A 17,647-nucleotide genomic window follows, 5' to 3' on the forward strand; every position below is an offset into this window, starting at 1 on the left:
ATGAACTGAGGTAGAAAATAAGGTGAGTTTATTGTCTCTAAGGCAGCAGTCATCACCTGTAGTTTTGGTTTAGCGTGAAGAAAGTTAGGAGCTGCAAGGAAAAGCTAGAATTCTTGAATTCACTTGAGTTGCTTTCTCATAGGATACCTTGCTCTGCAAATGGGGAGGGGACAGGAACTAGACAACTCTGTGTTGGCTAAAGCACATTCCATTGCAGGAAGGAAAAGCTGGCGGCCTCATATCAATTGCAGAAGTTTAACTTCGAGATGAAGGAAATGCTAGATTGGATCCAAAACATCAGAGGTTTAATGGAAGCAGGAGGACTTCCTAAAAGTCTAAATGAAGTTGAAAGCATGATTGAGGAGCATCAGCAGAGAAAGGCAAGTATCATTCTTGCTTTCAATTGAATATACTGGGAATTCTTCCTTACAGAAATTAAATGCTGCAGACAGCAAGATTGTACTGCATGTGTCTGTCAATATTATGGTAAGACAGTTTTCAGTAACAGGTTAGTGACAGAAGTCACCTAAGAACTCACAGAACTCTATCCCGTGAGCTATTTAACAGTTGATAGGTCTGTAAAAAGTCCCAAAATTTCCTCTCACCTCTTCTGCTGTCCAAACCTGTAGGTTAAAAGCTGATTCAGTCTCAGTGCTGATCTCTTTACTCAGGTTACTTAAAAGTTAAATGCAATCTAGCTTTGAGCTAGATTTTGTGATGCAAACTCCATTTGCCTTAGAGGAAAATAAAACCAGCATTGACTCACATGGGGCAGTAAATTACCATTGGATGGTACTACGTTTTCAGTTATGAAACATTTCATGTCCCAGTACAAATTACCACACAATCATTTGCAGACTGATTTGGCTAAAATTTTTGGTGGATTTTCTAAAAGGAGTGCTATTGTTAATTAACCTTAGAAAAAATGTTACTTTACTTTTTCACAAGCATCATTGCTACCTTCCAGCTTTTGTGTTATATTTTCTTTGCAGTTATGTTACCTTTTCTAAAAGGCATGTTCCCAGAATCATGTCTAATATTAATGATGAAAATCCAGTGCTTTGTGGGTCCCATCACTAGCATAATTAGTTTGTAGAATCTATTTCATTTTTCAAACCTGAATTTAGTATCAAATACCTGATGCACCCTCCTCTTTCAGTCTTCTTTTTATTAACAATTATTTCTCATGTCACAGACTCAGCAATTTTAGAAACAATAGAAAACACTTGAGGAAAAAAAAAAAACAAAGCACTGATGAAATGTATTCTAAATTTAGGTAGTAGCAAGATCTAGGTCTTTAATATCTGTTAGTAAAGGAATCCCTTTTTTCTAAAGAGATAGTCACACAGTAAAAGGCAGAATCCAGGGAATGTATTCTTTTGCACAGGGTTGACTAAACTAAAATTATAGGCATGACAAGAAAAGTGGATTTATTTCTTATTCAGGTTAGTGGCTCAAACTATAGTCCTTAGGGGAGACTGCAGTTGAACACCAGGTACTAATCTAAGTTTTTTTTTAAAAAAAAAAAAAAAAGTATGTTACAGCCGTGTAGCACCATCACCACTCTCAAAAAAATCCCCAAAAGGAACTGTTCTAATTTCAGACATTTAGTAGTCCATGCCATAATTTTTAAGATGGTTTATGAGTTAATGTATTAATTCAGTACATGGTTATTTTTATTTTCAAATGGTTTCCATCAGGAATTCCATACTCAATTCATAGGTCTCATAGTTGCTTTTAATGCTTTCACCTCAGGGATTCAGTATACAGGCATAACTCATTCCTCAGACCAGGTGAAAAAGTTAAATATTTAATTTTATCACCATGAAATGAAGTAGAACAGTGTCTTTAATGTAATAATCTGATGCCAATTTATTTGGCAGGAGGGCAAAAATTCTAGATACTGTTTGTCTCATAAGAACCACCTTTATGTAGGAAGACTCAGTGGGGTATACAGTATTATAGGTGTTCAAAACTGTTTTAATTTACGTGACTATTTTCCGATCTGTTTCTAATTTAATCCCAATTTTGATTTGCAGGAGACCAGTTGTTCCTAGAGCAATAAAGTCATTTATTGTCCACATTTATTTTCTCTTAGGCAATTCTGTACTCTTTCAGTAACATAGCTCAAACATGAATGATTTTCCATACAAATATTAGTGTTGGAAAGTTACAGTCTATATTCTTCCCCTTAAGGCCTGTATTCTGAATACTTGGCTTTCCATAAACCCTTGACATCAACCTTAGTAATATATTTTAGGAGGAGATTGAAGCACGAGTGGAAAGATTCAACTCTCTCAGTAACTATGGTCAACAACTTGCCAGTTCTGGTCACTATGCAACCCCTGAGATTCACCAGTCCCTTTCCAGACTACAGCAAGCCTGGTCTGAACTGATCAAAGCATGGCAGGAGCAATATGTAAAACTGTTTCAGGCACAAGATTTACAGGTGAGTAAAATGACATTCTACAGGGAACGCACATCCCAGTGACAACTTTCCTTGGTATAAACAGCACATTTATAACAGGAGATTACCATCTATTGGGGATGAAATTATAATACCCAGTGTTTAACACTGGTTTCTGGAAGGCTTCTGAAGGCACAGGATTTTTATTATATGTTTAAATTCCATCTTTACAAATCAAAAAAAGAAATTTATATGGAACATGTGCTCATCTGCTTTTCAGAAGTTAAAAAACTTGGCAAAATTAGGTCAAACATTTATGTAGTTGAAAAAAGGCATGTACTAAAAATAGAATGTCACTATCCTACTAAATTCAATAACCTCCCCCAAAACATGGGTGGAGTCTTGTATTTTTAAAGAATTATTTGAAGAAAAATATAGCATGGACAAAATAATGTATTTTTCCCTGGCCTTTTTTCTAACATAAGAACTGTCTTGGCTGCAGTTTTCCAGAAACACATCCCTGAAATAATCATATCACTTTACAAAATTTCTGCCCAAATAACTTGTTGGCAAAAGTTAGAAATAACTGAAACAGAGATCTTACAATGGGTAGATGTCAAGTACCTTAAATAACAGCTTGTCCTACTAGTCCCATCTAAAAAGCTTCATATATATGAGAACTCAGACCATATGGTAAGGGCTGCTTTTAAGCTTCTTTATGTATTACATTCTACTTAACTTCAGGCCATGTTACAGTACTGTTTGCTGGCCAGTTACCTTACACAGCACTCTCCCTACGGTATTAGCAAACATGCTACAATTACTTGTATTGTATCCAATGTCTTAGACAAACAGTCATATTATAAAAGAGAAGTCTACAATAATAGTTGTTACGCGCATGGTTTTGGCAGCATCTAATGCTTATTGCCATCCAGCATCCAGTGCTGTGTGGTTAATTTTTGCAATTGCCCTAGCAGTTTAGGGTTTTTTTTCAGTATACTCTGCCCAAGTCTACTTTACACCATGTTTATGACTGCTTTTTTTTCCTATACAGAAATTCTATGGCTATGTGGAACAGACTGAGAGCTGGCTCAGCAGCAAAGAGGCTTTCCTAGCCAATGAAGACTTAGGGGTAGGTGCTCCAAGAAATGATAATGTTCTTAGGCATCAGGCTGGAACTGGGAGCTGTAAAGTATGATGATGTGCTCAGAACCTTCCATCTTCTGAAGTTACTGTTTGGTCTTGATGATCTGGGATCAAATTTCCTTCCTCAATACTTTACACAGGATGGGTTGCTCAGCCCCAAGAGTAATTAACCAGTCTGACTGCTCCTATTACAGAAAGAAAATAGACTGTGTTTCTCTTACTGAATATATCTGGCCCAAATAAATTTACTAGCGTTGTGCAGGTTGTCACCCCTGTCACTGCTGACATACCTAGTGTAACTCTAAATTAGATTCTTCAGGTACCAGTAACAGTGCAATAACTGGAACTACAGACTAAGGCATGGGGTGCAAAAACCATGCAGGATGCTGGATATAAACTGTGATGCTTTACTCAGTACCTTGTATAGGTACCAAATCAGCTGTCTGTGCAGAAGCTACAATTACATCTCAAAGTTCAGTGTAGACATAATTAGTACAAATGGTAAAAAAAAAAAAAAAAAGCATGTAACGCTATTGGCTGGTGTCTGTCTCTGTAAGTTTCAGCCTGGAGGTATGTATTTACAGTCCCTCCATTGAAGTATAAGAGACTTAGAAGGAGCCACCCATTTTTCCAGTCATATTTATCTCAGCAATGCAAAGAAAGTACTCAGTAATTTCTCTTCCAATGATTCGTGTAAGCACCCAGAAGTTTAGATGTTTTTCTGACCCATTTGACATGACCTTTGAGACAATGTTTCTTCTGGAGCTTTATAGCTTTCTCTAGAGCAGAGATAAAGCAGAGTTTATTAAAGTAACAACATTTTGACACTGATTCTAAAATTAAAAGTGCAAGGGGGTGCTAAAAAAAAAAAAAAAAAAAAAAAAAAAAAAGCTCTTGAAGCTTTGGACACACAAATGTTACAGGAAGTTAGAATGTGTCTCTTGATTAACTGTAATGGCAGACACCAGTCCTCAGATTCAAATCTGGATCTAAGCTCTTCCAAATTCCATGATCTGAAACTGAAGCTCTAATTTCAATCTCTTTCTGTGACATTTTTTCACATAACTTCCATGTCAGTTTGGCATCCCATATTTGCTGTCAAAAATAGCATCCGTCACAAGATTGATTTATGAGTAGGTGATCAGCTTTATCTTCCGAGAAGCGTGAGATGCTCTATGAAGCACAACAGTAAGCAGAAGCAGCAAAGCATCCAGTGTTTTGTTCAGTTTTGACCCTGAAATGATAGTCTCAGACTATGCATGGAACATTTAGGCCCCAAGATTCCATGCCAAAAAAATTCAAAGGCCAATACATTTTCTTGACAGCTTGCAAATGTGGGGTAAATGCCATTTAACTTCTGCATTATCAGTGGTAGATGGAATAACTTTGACTGAAAGCAGCTTCTCTTTGTTGAAATTTCATCCAGGACTCATTGTCTAGTGTGGAGAGCCTACAGCGGAAACACATGCAGTTTGAAAAATCCCTGGAAACTCAGATGGAGAAAATTGATGAGATGGCTTCGTTTGCTCAGCAGCTAATTCAGAACAAGCACTATGACTCAGACAACATCACCAACAGATGCCAGGCCGTTCTGAGGAGGTGAAGTAAAACCCTTCCCATGTCTGCCACCCTTCTCGTTTGCAATGAAATTCTTCCAGTGTGACTCTAATATATCCAAATGTTGTAAGAGAACCATAAACTAGTTTGCATTTACTTGACTTTCCACTGCAATCTGTGATCTTGCAAAACTGGCTTGAGACTAGTTAATGTTTAGTAAGAGGCTTCCAAAATAAAGTTAAGCAGAAGGGGGATGAGATTCAGAAAAAGGCAGTATTCCTGTAATTCTGTACCCTGGCTGGGCCATAGGGACAGTGCTGCAGACAACACACGGAGGCCTGCTGTGCCATTAAATATTTCATTGTCATTAAATACCATTGAGAAAGGTCATTTCATACACAACTGCTTTTTCACTGCTCTAGTGGGTTGATCTGAAAGCCCTGCTCAAATTATCTTTTTAGGGCATTTTGCAGTTCTTTCTGATTAGATCTTGGCCTTTTGTATGAATTACTTTATTTTTCCTGGCATGTTGCGTAGTGTTCATCTTAAACAAATACTAGCATTGGAAGTAGTTATGTTCATTTCTATGGTAGATGAAGAGATGTATGTAAAATTTACAGAAAGAAATTAGAAATCCTTTACAGTGAAAGCAAGCACAGAAAATTATTAATATGATCAAACTATTTCATGCCTGTCTTGACATGAATAAAGTGCTGCAGGTCCACATTTGGAAGAAAGATGAAAGGATGTCGTAGCTTTGGCTTGTCAGATATTTTCAGTGACGAATACCATTATACCCATAGGCTTTCCATATAGAAACCAGCTGACCTTATGTTCAGTTGTCCCCTGAAAGGCAGTAATGTGATTCCTAGATGCAGGTATCATACACACAGAATTTGTGCATACTTTAAACATATTTATCTGCTAGTAATCAAATTCCTACAGTGTCCTGAGCATCTTCTCTGACAGTCTGAATCATAGAAGGCTGCATATTATGGACAGTTCTCTCTTAGACACCAAGTGTTAGATCATGTGTTTTTTAGAGATAAAAATCAAAAGCCAGTATACTATCTAAATCACTCTGTGGCTTTTTCCTCACACATCTGTCTTCCTTTCAGAAAAGAGAAACTGCTGGAGAATGCTGCTGCTCGCAGACATCTGCTAGAGGAATCAAGGCTTCTGCAGAAGTTTCTGAAGAATTCCTATGAGGTACAATTACACAGGATTCACGGTATTCTGGTTCTTAAAACATACTGTGCTGCATAGGTCTGAATCCCTGAAGGGATTTACTGAGAGAAAAATCAAGGAACCAAGTCTGGAAATAGATTATATTGGAAAATATGAAGATAAGAGTGAAGGAATATTTTTCACTTTTCAAGTCACAGCTTCCCTCCATTTGGAGCACAGCAAAATCTGTAAGAAATAGGTGCTTAATACAAAATGTGCCATTATATCATAATTCATGGGAAGAGACATGTAAGTCCTTTTCTTGTGAGATATAGATGGTAGGGTAGAAATAGGGAGGTAATTGCCCTTTCTTCTGTATATACACATCTGTGCACACACACTTTCTCACTCTATAGGAAATATCTCGTGGAGGCAGATCCATTTCCAGATGACTGGAAAACAGAGGTATAGGAAAACAGATGCTGGTAAACAGAGGTGTAGGAGTTACCTCATCGTGAAAAACATGAGGAGCTTAGGGAAGCAGAATCACAGAAGGGCAACTCGTTTGTGTCCCCACTCACTAATCCTGTGTTTTATACATGCTAGAGGAGAGCCTGGCAGGTTGGAACTGAGACATACTGAAGTTCTTTACTATTTCTGTTCTTTCCCCTCCGAAGGTGGCTGCCTGGATCAATGAGAAGAACAGCATTGCCCAGGATGATAGCTGGAAGGATCCAAGCAATCTACAGACCAAACTTCAGAAGCACCAGGCTTTCCAAGCAGAGATCATGGCCAATAGGAATCGCCTGGACTCCATCAAATCTGTGAGTGAATCGTAGAATCATGAAGGTTGGAAAGGACCTCTAAGATCATCTAGTCCAACCTTTAAACTAGTACTAAAGTCCACCACTAAACCATGCTACTAAGTTCTAAATCTACACATTTCTTGAAGACCTCCAAGGATGGTGACCTCCAGAAGCTGGTTGATGGCAAGGCTGGGCAGCTGGTGTGAAAGACTATAAGCAGACTGAGTTAGAGATCTCGAACAAGCAAGGGGAAATCATTGTCCCCCTCACTGATGTTGTTCATTCTGTCTTTGAGGAGGTTGGGAAGCTTGTTCGTTTGGTCTGTCAAAAAATTTGTGTGCCCACAGGGTTCTTTCAACTTATCTGTTAGTGTTTAATGTGGGTTTGTTATCTATATTCACTGTGCATGCAACGGAAGGAGATAGGTGCTCTCGAGTGATTCATTCCACTGACTTTAGAAACTTCTCTCTGGTGTGAATCACACTTTGGAGGTATATCTGTTTCTTTCCAGCAGGGAACCTAGGTGATTGGATGCACAACTTCAACAAGTCAGATAAGCTGTATCCAACAGAAAAGATCAAGACAAGTTTTCAAGTGTTGCCTTTGCAGAGGCATGCTAGTAGGAGAGATATGAGGGAAGTCTGACAAGCTTTGTCAGATACTTGGCAGAAGCTGCGATCAGATGATAAGTTTGGAAGGACAGACTGTTACATGTTTATTAACCTTATTCTCAGCACAGTGCTTACTAGCTGTATTTTGCAAGAGATAACTAAGCATTAAAGGTAAAGCATTAAAGGTAAGCATTAAAGTTCCTCATCATACTCACCTGTGTCCAGTATTGCAGAATCCTTTATGTTTAGACAACACAGACATGATAGGGGGACTAAAGGGTGAAACTACATCCATCTAAACTAGAGATTTTACTATCTCATGCAGTGGTTCACTTTTTTAGCATGCAAGAAAGGGAAAAGAAAGGGCTAGGTGGCTGGACAATCTCAAGCAATGATCATGGAATATGGCACATCATAAAAAAAAAAATCATGGTTGCAAACTAGGATCCCTGCCAGCTTTTAAGCAATGTAGCTGTTGCATAACGAAAATTCTCTTTACCCTTTAGATGTCTTTTAATATTCTTCTGGCATTTCAAATAATTTTAGAGGTTATTACCTTTATCTCTTTTTCTTCATCTCTGCATCCTCCTTATGTCAGAAAGCGATGGCTGCAGCTGTCCTTTTACATAGCTGTGCCAGTAGACTTTGTTTGTTGAGGCAAAGGTGATACATTGTGATATATTCAGCAAAGGAAGAAAACTTGGTTCTCTCTGCTGTAGGAAGGGGAGAAGATGCTCCGTGAGAAGCACTACGCCCCTGAGGCCATTCAGTCTAGGCTACAAGAAATGGAAGAGCTATGGGAGGAACTGCTAGCAAGCTGCCAAGAGAAACGGGCCAAGCTGCAGGATACATACAAGGTAATGCAGGGGTGCCATTGGTTGGGTCTTTGTGTCATTTCCAGAGGTAGCATGGCTGCCTTGCTACACAATCTTACGTATGACTGAGTCACTTCAGATAATCACTTGATTCATCGAGACCATCAGAGCAAAGAAACTAGCAAGTGTGGACTGAACAAATGGAACTGGGGGAAGAACTGGGGATCTCTTGTGAAGGGAAAGGATTTGTAGGCTGTGTTCCTTTCTGCTGCCAGTTTAGACCAGGATTTAGATCACTGATTCTGTGAAATGGCACCCTGTGTCCATCGTTTGTATTTGTGCAACACAAAACAAGTAAGATTAGCTCTTGGTGTTCTCTGCCTCTGTATCTGTATTCACTGTGACTGAATCCTCTTCATTTGGGCTGCCATCATTATCTGGGAAAAGGTCACTGAGCACTGGGAAGTTTTTCTGCATTTATATGTGATTCTTACCTAGAGGGGCTGAAATTGTATGTTGTATTATATATCCTAACAGTTTAATTGGACTTTGTCCTGCTTGTCCCCAGGCCCTTCATTTTCAGCGGAGTATAGAGGATGTGGAAAAATGGTTGGAAGATGTGGAAAATGAGTTGAAAGCACCATATAGTAGCAATGATCTGGTGGTTCTGAACAGTCATCTGAAGAAACAAGAGGAACTGGAGGAAGACATTGCTGGCCATAGGGACCGACTACAAGAACTTGTGAACACAGCTCAGGAGTTCCAGCAGCAGAAACATTTCCTTGCCGATGAGCTAGAAGATAGAGTGGATCAGCTGGTGCAGAGGTGTGTTAGTGCCCGGCCTGTCTCCTGCTATTGTTTACCTATTTTTCTCAGCCTTCTTCTTCCGTGCATCGTTTTTTTTTTTCTTTCTCTATATCATTCTGAAAAGAACCTTTTGCATTCGTCCTGTACTACTCTGCAGTCCTCATTAGGTTCTCTTTAAAATCTGCAGATACAAAAGTCTACGTGATCCTCTGCATGAGAGACGTGGGAATTTGGAGGCAAGCAGACTTCAATACCAGTTCTTACAAGATGTTGATGAGGAGTTAGCTTGGGTTCATGAGAAACTCCCCATGGCATCCTCCAAGGATTATGGCCAATCCCTTGCAACTGTTCAGAGTCTACAGGAAAAGCACCAGGTAACATCATAAAGAACCATGCTCAATCTTTAGAAGCAAAGAGAGAAAATTGGAATTCAGTTTGCCTCTGACAAACTTGATCTGCTGTGCTTTGACTCGCAGGATTCATGATGCCAGGGATAACTTCTATCCTTGGCTGGTAATAGTGATATTTTTTTGAAGGCTATGTCTATGACACAGCAGCATGTGGGATTCCATGCTTATCATTGCAGAGCTGTAGGGACCATACTGTATGCTTTTCTGTGGACACACTGGCACTTTCTGCAAACTGAGTTCAAAAACTGGCCGTTACAATGTGAACTAGATTTTGTGAACTGTTGTGCATACTAGCATAGCCTCTTTGAGTAACAGATGTCCTAATAAATGTGCTATGAAACTTGTTAAGTACATCCAGGCAAACTCATTGCTCAGATGTCTGAGGATGAGCTCACAGAAAAACATCTCCTCCCCACCACCACTTCCCAGCTCCTTCTCCTGTGGAGGGAGGGAGTTAACAGGATGATAAGATCCTTAGCTGACCTTCTTCCCAGTGGTAACTTTCAAGATAGCTGCTGAGTTATTTCACAACGTTTAGATGGGCCATCAGAGACAGCAGTGCCTGGAATGCTGTCATCTCAAATACTGTTAAAACAGCAACTACCTTTCTAATCGTTTTTGAGTAAGGAGCATTGTCTCTTGCAAACACGAGGTGTAGAGGAAAAAAAAAAAAAATGCTAAAAGTTTCCAGCAGCTATTGGTATTTAATATTAGCAAATGACAGCCCATTTAAGTGCTAGTTCAAGTGCCAGTGGGGAAAATCTGCAGTAGCACTGGGGAAGACAGAAGATCTTACAAGGAGGAAGTGTGCATGTATGTATAAATAAATATTGTAGGCACAGGCATTTGGTGCAATCTGCATGTCTAGAAATAAAACTCTGAACTTTAAAAAAAAAAAAAAAAAAAAAAAAATTGGAATGCCCCCAGGGTAAAAGGTCAAGACTGGTACAGGTGGCATACTAGGGCAAGGATGAAGTCTCTTTAAAAGTAGATTTATCCTAGGTGTACTCACAGTTTAATGAAGAACTGTAAAATGTTTTAAATGTGTCTGCCAGAACATTCCGGTCTAAGACCTGTGGGTATATTCTGAATTGCTTGAACCTTCTTAGTATCTGATGTAAGTTTTCATATTTGTAAAAATTCTGCATTTAAGCGAGATGCAATTGGTGACTCTACAATTAGACAGTAAGAGCAAAGGCTTGTTTCATCATGATTACAAGTATGCATGTTGCTATGTGGGTAATTACTCCTGAATATTATGGGTTTATTTACCTGTTAGGGAAGTAGGCTAGGTTTATGGAAGGAAGGAATGTTTGAGCTGTTTTAATTTGAGAAAATATTTGGGGTAACTTAGGGAACAGTGGAGGTTATGCTTTAGGCTGCAATTCTTTGTGTTAATTGGCCAGGTCTCAAAATATTTCAATAAACTTTGAGAATGAGAGATACAAACCATAATACCATTGTATAACAAAAGGCCATTTTGCTTTGTGTTCTCCTGGAAGCAAGATTAAAATCTAGGCTTTAAATCTGAATCTTTTAGTAGTTAGTCTCTAAACATTTATTTATTTTTTATTGTTGGTTTACAGGCAAACAAATGTCAGAGGTAACATATTAGTCAAAAATTAAATGTGCTGTTAGTTCCACCCTCTATTGTTTGTCTTATTGAGCTTGATTTGTAAAATCAGTCATTGGTTTGTTACCAAAAAAGTGATAGTGCATGAAATGTTCCAGTGTAAAAAAAAAAAAAAAAAAAAAAAAAATTACTGTCCTGTGTGCATTTGCACACAAGTATAACATACATAACATAGCTGCTTGGTTTGGAAAACAAAGTTTCCACTCACTTCCCCACCACCCCTTTTTAAAAATTCCTTTTGATATAAATGCAGTGCTGTGAATACGTATTCCTAAATGTTCAACTGCAAAGTTGTTCTTCACACTGCTAGCTTATTATTAACACACAGTACATGATGTTTTATAATGTTTGCCACTGGATTCTGTTCTGCTGGGGTCAAATATGGTGTCACTTTTCAACAACATAGTGGCTGTCTTGAAATTAATAGGGGGAAGTTAAAGGCAAGATTAGAATCAGAGCTGCTTGCAGCCAAGCCTGATACTTAAGTTGAAAGAGCAGCTCCTCTCCCCACAGGACATCTCTTCTACATTACCACAACACTGCACTCTGACTCTGAAACCACCTGCTTTATAGCTGAGAAAATCAATAGAACAATTATAGAATGCTGGGGTTTGCTTTGTGTTCAAGGTGCTCGGGCTTAGTTAGCCATAGAATGAACGTCCTTTCACAGAAAAATTGAAGGCATGGTCCTTGCCCACCAAAGATCATATGAAGGGGTATACAGAAGTATACATATGGTTTTGAAAATCTACTAGTCTTCAAATGTTAATTTCAAATAGTCTTTGAGAGCTGGTTCAGGTAATTTTTCTTCTTTCCTTGTCCTCTTTCTTGGCTGTCCGTTACTATGCATTTCAGTAGTGCTCACAATGGCTGTTAGGTAAAGCTGCATCTTCTAGAAAGGTCCTGGGAAATGATTTATACTGCTCAGCATATACATAAATCGTGTGTTCTTTAGACATGTTTTAATTCAAGAAATGTGGTGTAATGTGAGTGAAAGTGGGTATATTTCAGTGGAATGTACAGGTAAGAGTTTGTAGTTAGAATCTCTTCCCTCCACACTCTGAGGTGGGTACATGACAAGGTCCAAATTTTGTGGCTAAACTTGCTTTCTTTTATTGCTCCTTCACCCAGAAAAACTCTTCCACTCCCATTCAGAGTATTCAATCAGACTTTGCACATCTGACCCTTCCTTGTGTTTAGAAAACAGATTTATAATGGAATTGCACAATTACATTATCTGATAGAAAAATCTCCATGGCTCTCATTTTTGTCTGTCATTTTACTCTTCACTTTTTCCAGAATTTAGAGAATGAGATAAGCAGTCGGGATGCTTTGACCAAAGCAGTGCTCAGTACAGGGCAGAAGCTGGTGAGGGGAGGCCACTCAGCCTCTCACAAGATTATGGAACATATGAAGGAGCTTGAGACTTCTGTAGAAAACTTGAAGGCAGAGGCTCAAGAGAGGAGACAGCGGCTCATGCAGTCATACGAGGCTCATCGGTTCCTGACTGAGGTAGGGATGGTTTGTAAGAAACTTCTTTTCGTCTTTATTTGCTTAAAAAGAGAGATACTTGTATTGCTGAGTGGCTGCAAGTGCTGAGATAGGAGCAGAATTCATACTGTTCTCATTTTTCATATCTGGTAAATGTGGATACTATAGAAAACTAACAGTTGCTTTTGCCACATAACTGCAATTATGCATAAATAAGTAACCATAAGTATTGGGTTCTGCGTACGTATTTTTTGAAATAACATCCGCTAGATCAGAAGGCATCTAAGCTGCTTTTTGTTTTGACTGATGTGACTCTTTGGGTACCAATGCTTTCCAGTTTTCTTTGTCTTTACATAAATTGCAGTTGTACATAAGCTCATCCCTGTATTTTTATACAGCTACTGGAGGTGGAGGCCTGGCTGGCAGAGAGGAGCTTCATTCTGGAGACCTCTGATTATGGAAAGAATGAAGAATCCACCCAAGCTTTACTTCGTAAACTTGAAGCCACCAAGCTGGACATGGAGGGTTTCAGGCCCCGGATTGAGAAAGTGCAGGAGACAGGTGCTCGCTTAATAAACAGCAACAACCCAGAGAGGTAGGAATGCAAAAACAGGCTTCTGCTCCAGGTCTAACAAAAATTTCTTTACAGAAGCTAAATATGGAAAAGTTCGTCCTTTAGTAGCTGTTTGGCTTATTCAGAAATACAATTTAAAATTTAATACAATTTACATCAATCCCTCCTTCACCACCATTACACACTTTAAGCCCCCCAAAACGGTTGATGATCATTTTAATGTTTTCATAACTGTTGTTTTTTCAACAACAGGCCAATTAGTACCAATCACTATCTTTGTCCACTATCTACTCTAAGGAACTGTCATCTAGTTCTCAGCTGAACTCTGATTATGTGTAACCATAAAGGTTCAGCAAGCACTGTGCTTGAGAAAGGAAATGGACGTTCTTGATAGTTCATTGTTTTTCATTTCCAATTTGCTTTTGTGTCTGGGGAGAAGGAAAAGAGCGGTGATTCATGTAAGATACTTTAATTTCCTTAACTAGTTGGTTTTCATGTGTTGGTGTAACTCACTCCATGACAGTGTCTGATCTCTTCTGTATTTTGAAAGTATTGCAAATCCAACCTATCAGAAAAGACAGTGTTCAAAAAGAGAAGTAAAACAAAGACATACCTTCTGATTCTTGTTTTTTGCAGTCCAGCCATACTTTCAAAGCTCCAGAGGATCCTAGGAGACTATCAGTCTCTCCTGCAGAAGGCTGAGACCCAGAGAAAATGCCTGCAAGAACAATTCCAGCTGTATCAGTTTGAAAGAGAATTCCAGCTGGTGGATGCCTGGCTTTCCAGTAAACAGTCTATAGCAGAGTCCGATGACTATGGGCAGGACTTAGATGGTGTTGAGGTAAAAGAAAGTAAAAGGTGTTGCATGCATTGTGTGGCAAAGCAGGAATATATTTGCTAAAAAATTGTTGTGTAGCTGCTGAACATGAAACATGTTAGAGTGACAAAAGCTAAGCAAACCAGCGTTCTCTGCAGTAAGGACTCAGACTGGTTGCTATCTGCTTATGAAGGGCTTTCAGTGGTAACATCCTCCAGTAGAAAAAATAGGTGCATCAGAAAGTTGGCTTTTTCATGGGCTAAGTGGCAGACAGAACATTTCACTTCTGGCGCTGTTTTAAATGTGACAGGACCTCATAATGTGGCCATAGTTTGCAACTATTTCAGTGGAAAATCCTGGGATGGAGCATTCACAGCTCTAGTTCCACATGGTACAGAAGGATATAGTTTCCTCAGTTCACTGAATTAATGCTTTCAACAGCTGTTTCATTTGTGTACAGGCTAAAGAGATTGTTTCCTAGCTTTTTGATTTGGGGATGATCTGTCAGGATGAGGGTGATTTTTCTCTGCCACATAAGATGTTACACGATCAAGACAAATGGTGCTTTCTTCTGACTCCAGATCATCTGGGTTTATCAACTGATTTGCATTTACAGTCTGCAATGCATAGCGTTTGTGTTACACAGTACAAAGAAAATGATTTCTTCTGCCTCTTTAGGCAGGAAGGAAGAGGCAGGAAGAAATTCTTGTATCTAAGTCTGTGTCCCCATTTATCCTATAGGTGCAGGAGAAGAAGTTTAAAGATTTTGTAAATGAAGTAAAACCTATGGGACATTCCAAAGTTCTCTCCTTAAATGATTTAGCAGCTAAACTAGAGAAGGATGGACACAGCAAGACAGACGTTATCCAGAAGAGAACAAAGCAAATCAATGAGATGTGGGAGAAACTATGCCATGCCATCCAGACAAGGACAGAGGTAGGAAATGCATGAATAGCTGGGACATTGATTTCCCTTCATTTTCACACGTCCTTCTTCTGTTTCTATTGCAAATGTTGAAACACAAGGGTAAGAGTAATAGGTGTATCCTCTTCATTTCCTTCTTGATCCATTTCCATTTATAGCCACTGCTTACCCTACTGTTCCTGGCAAGGCTTATACATGAAAGATACTTATTAGCCTAAAGACATTCCATTTTCCTAAATTCACTACTAGCTCCAGTTTCCTTAAAAACTAAGGTAGCCTAGTGGTTTACCACCACTTACAGGAAGCTAGCTCTGGCACTTATTGGACTTTTTTTTTTTTTTTTTTTTTTTTTTCCTTTTTGAACCACTTCAACTCATTAAATGAGAGGAAAACTGCCAATATATTTTCTTCTGGGTTAGTGAGTTGTTGAAGTCAAAGAATGGAAATGGGAGGGAAGGTGATGGGGAACCCAGAGCCAAAACCCTTACCTTTTGGCAGCAGTTAGCTGTTAAATCAGCTCACTCCATTTTGTGAAACTACAGTCACAGATGTATTTAGAAAAGCAGAAATTGAATTCAACATTTTAATTTGATTCAAGGAGAACATTAATGTCAGATGTCTTCAAGTGTTTTTACTACTGTTACGTACATATTTCAAATATGAAATAGTTTATGCCCACTGTTGTCTGCTAGCAGCAGTTAATGCATGACAATTGTTAATATAAAGTTTAAATTTAAAATAGTTTTAGAATAAATCTCATTTCAGAAGAACTAATTTTCACCCAACTCGCCTTATTTCACTGGAGCTTGGGTCTCTATTCAAAGCCAGTTTTCTAGGACACTTTCTATAGTTGAGAGAGGTACCTTTTAGAGGGCAATTGGTGCTCTCTGTCTTGATTGTTCATCTTACATGGGGTTAAATTGCTCTTTGGATACCTCTGTTTCTTTACGTTGAAAAAGAGAACTTGGGGAAATTATATGACTTAATGGGAAGGTGTTTCACTCCTGCTCTTGTTCGGTCTGTACTCCATTAGGACATGATATCAGGGTTGCCTACTTTTGCACTGCAGACATGATATATTGTATTGCAATTAACGTTTTTTCTTTATTTCAGCATCTAAGAGCAGCCCAGCAAGTTCACCAGTATGATCACGATGTAGATGAAGTAAAGGGCTGGATGCAGGAGAAGGAGGCAGTGGTGGACATAGATGATTATGGATATGATCTTCCAGGTGTACAAACACTTCTCAGCCAGCTTGAGGGAGTCGAGGTAAGGGGATCTGTTATGAAGCAGTAGAAGAAAAGTGTAAATAAATTACAAGAAATGAAACAAAAAGAGAAGAAAATAATAATAATAATAAAATTACAAAAGAAAAAAAAGAAAAAACAGGAGATTGATGCCTGATTTGAAATCATCTCATCTACCTTGTTGGCAAGCCAGCAAAAGATACATTTATTCCACCTTATAATATCCTTTTTGCTTCAAAGAAGGGGGCCCTTTTCTTCCTGTTTTTACCATGGTGATATTACTACTTCTGCTTCTCAGGATAATCTTCTTTCTTAAAGTATATTCCAGATTGTTATTGTAATTGCAAAGGTGTCATTTGAACTGCAATAAGACACTCTGGCTCCACACTTAACAACATAAGCAGTGTGTCTGTCTCATCTAAAGAAGGTTTTTTGATGTTTGATGAGGAATGTTGAAAGGTACTAGGAGGATATTGAGAGGAAAAATCTGGATGAAGGCATGCTTCCAGCCTCTCTGTTGCCAGTAGATAGGAAAGATAAGATATGCACCATCTTTAAAATCTGCTTTTGATAGATGTAATTAAGGACTTGGTCTTACAATCCATTCTTTCTCTGTTCCAGAGAGATCTAGGAGCCATCATGAAAGAGCTGGAACGGATTCGGGGAGAGGCTTGGCACCTCAGCCGCACATACCCTCAACTCAAGGAAAACATTATGGAGAGACTCACAGAAGTGGATGAGTGCTGGGAAAACCTGGACAAGAAGTTTCTGGAGAGAAAGGCGAGACTAAGCCAGGCAGAACAAGTCCAGCTGTACTTCAGTGACTGCAGGGAGCTGATGTATGTGTTGGCTCTTTGAGTTTGGCTGTGGGCCTTATTTCTGGTCTTTCCTTTGTGGGGTTTTCTAAATTACACCTTTTGGTTATTTGATTCCTGTCCCAGGTATTCTACAGCTTGCTTGCAGATTTCTTGGAATAATAATACATAGGATCTTCTCAACAGCACTTCACAGAATATACCACACATGAAAGGTGACTGTGCCACTCCACTTCAGCACAGTGTGCACGACAAGCCCACATCTGTAGTCTGTTTCTTAGACAGTCTTGGAGAATTCAGTCACTCTGGATAGTTTTAATTCCAATTAAAAAAACACCTTTGATTTTGTAGGACTATGGGGGAGTCTGCTAGATATTCAAGTAATTTATTCACCTGTACAGACACCAGTGAGCACTTTTA

General features: G+C 38.9%; 1 protein-coding gene across 1 annotated transcript in view; it reads left to right on the forward strand.

Moving 5' to 3' along the window:
- Window positions 1-17,647, forward strand: part of SPTBN5 (spectrin beta, non-erythrocytic 5) — a gene marked incomplete at its 5' end in the record, with an annotated part of 96,223 nt that overhangs the window by 68,945 nt on the left and 9,631 nt on the right. The window contains 15 exons of the mRNA XM_084286987.1: window positions 218-380; window positions 2,261-2,449; window positions 3,462-3,539; window positions 4,980-5,152; window positions 6,229-6,319; window positions 6,955-7,101; window positions 8,414-8,551; window positions 9,078-9,334; window positions 9,504-9,690; window positions 12,659-12,871; window positions 13,249-13,445; window positions 14,061-14,265; window positions 14,983-15,177; window positions 16,279-16,434; window positions 17,034-17,251. Of these exons, the coding sequence (XP_084143113.1) occupies window positions 218-380; window positions 2,261-2,449; window positions 3,462-3,539; window positions 4,980-5,152; window positions 6,229-6,319; window positions 6,955-7,101; window positions 8,414-8,551; window positions 9,078-9,334; window positions 9,504-9,690; window positions 12,659-12,871; window positions 13,249-13,445; window positions 14,061-14,265; window positions 14,983-15,177; window positions 16,279-16,434; window positions 17,034-17,251 (2,607 nt within the window). The remainder of the gene's footprint in view (window positions 1-217; window positions 381-2,260; window positions 2,450-3,461; window positions 3,540-4,979; window positions 5,153-6,228; window positions 6,320-6,954; window positions 7,102-8,413; window positions 8,552-9,077; window positions 9,335-9,503; window positions 9,691-12,658; window positions 12,872-13,248; window positions 13,446-14,060; window positions 14,266-14,982; window positions 15,178-16,278; window positions 16,435-17,033; window positions 17,252-17,647) is intronic.

The sequence above is a fragment of the Netta rufina genome, assembly GCF_964035555.1.
Source record: "Netta rufina genome assembly, chromosome: 5".
Lineage (NCBI taxonomy): Eukaryota > Metazoa > Chordata > Aves > Anseriformes > Anatidae > Netta > Netta rufina.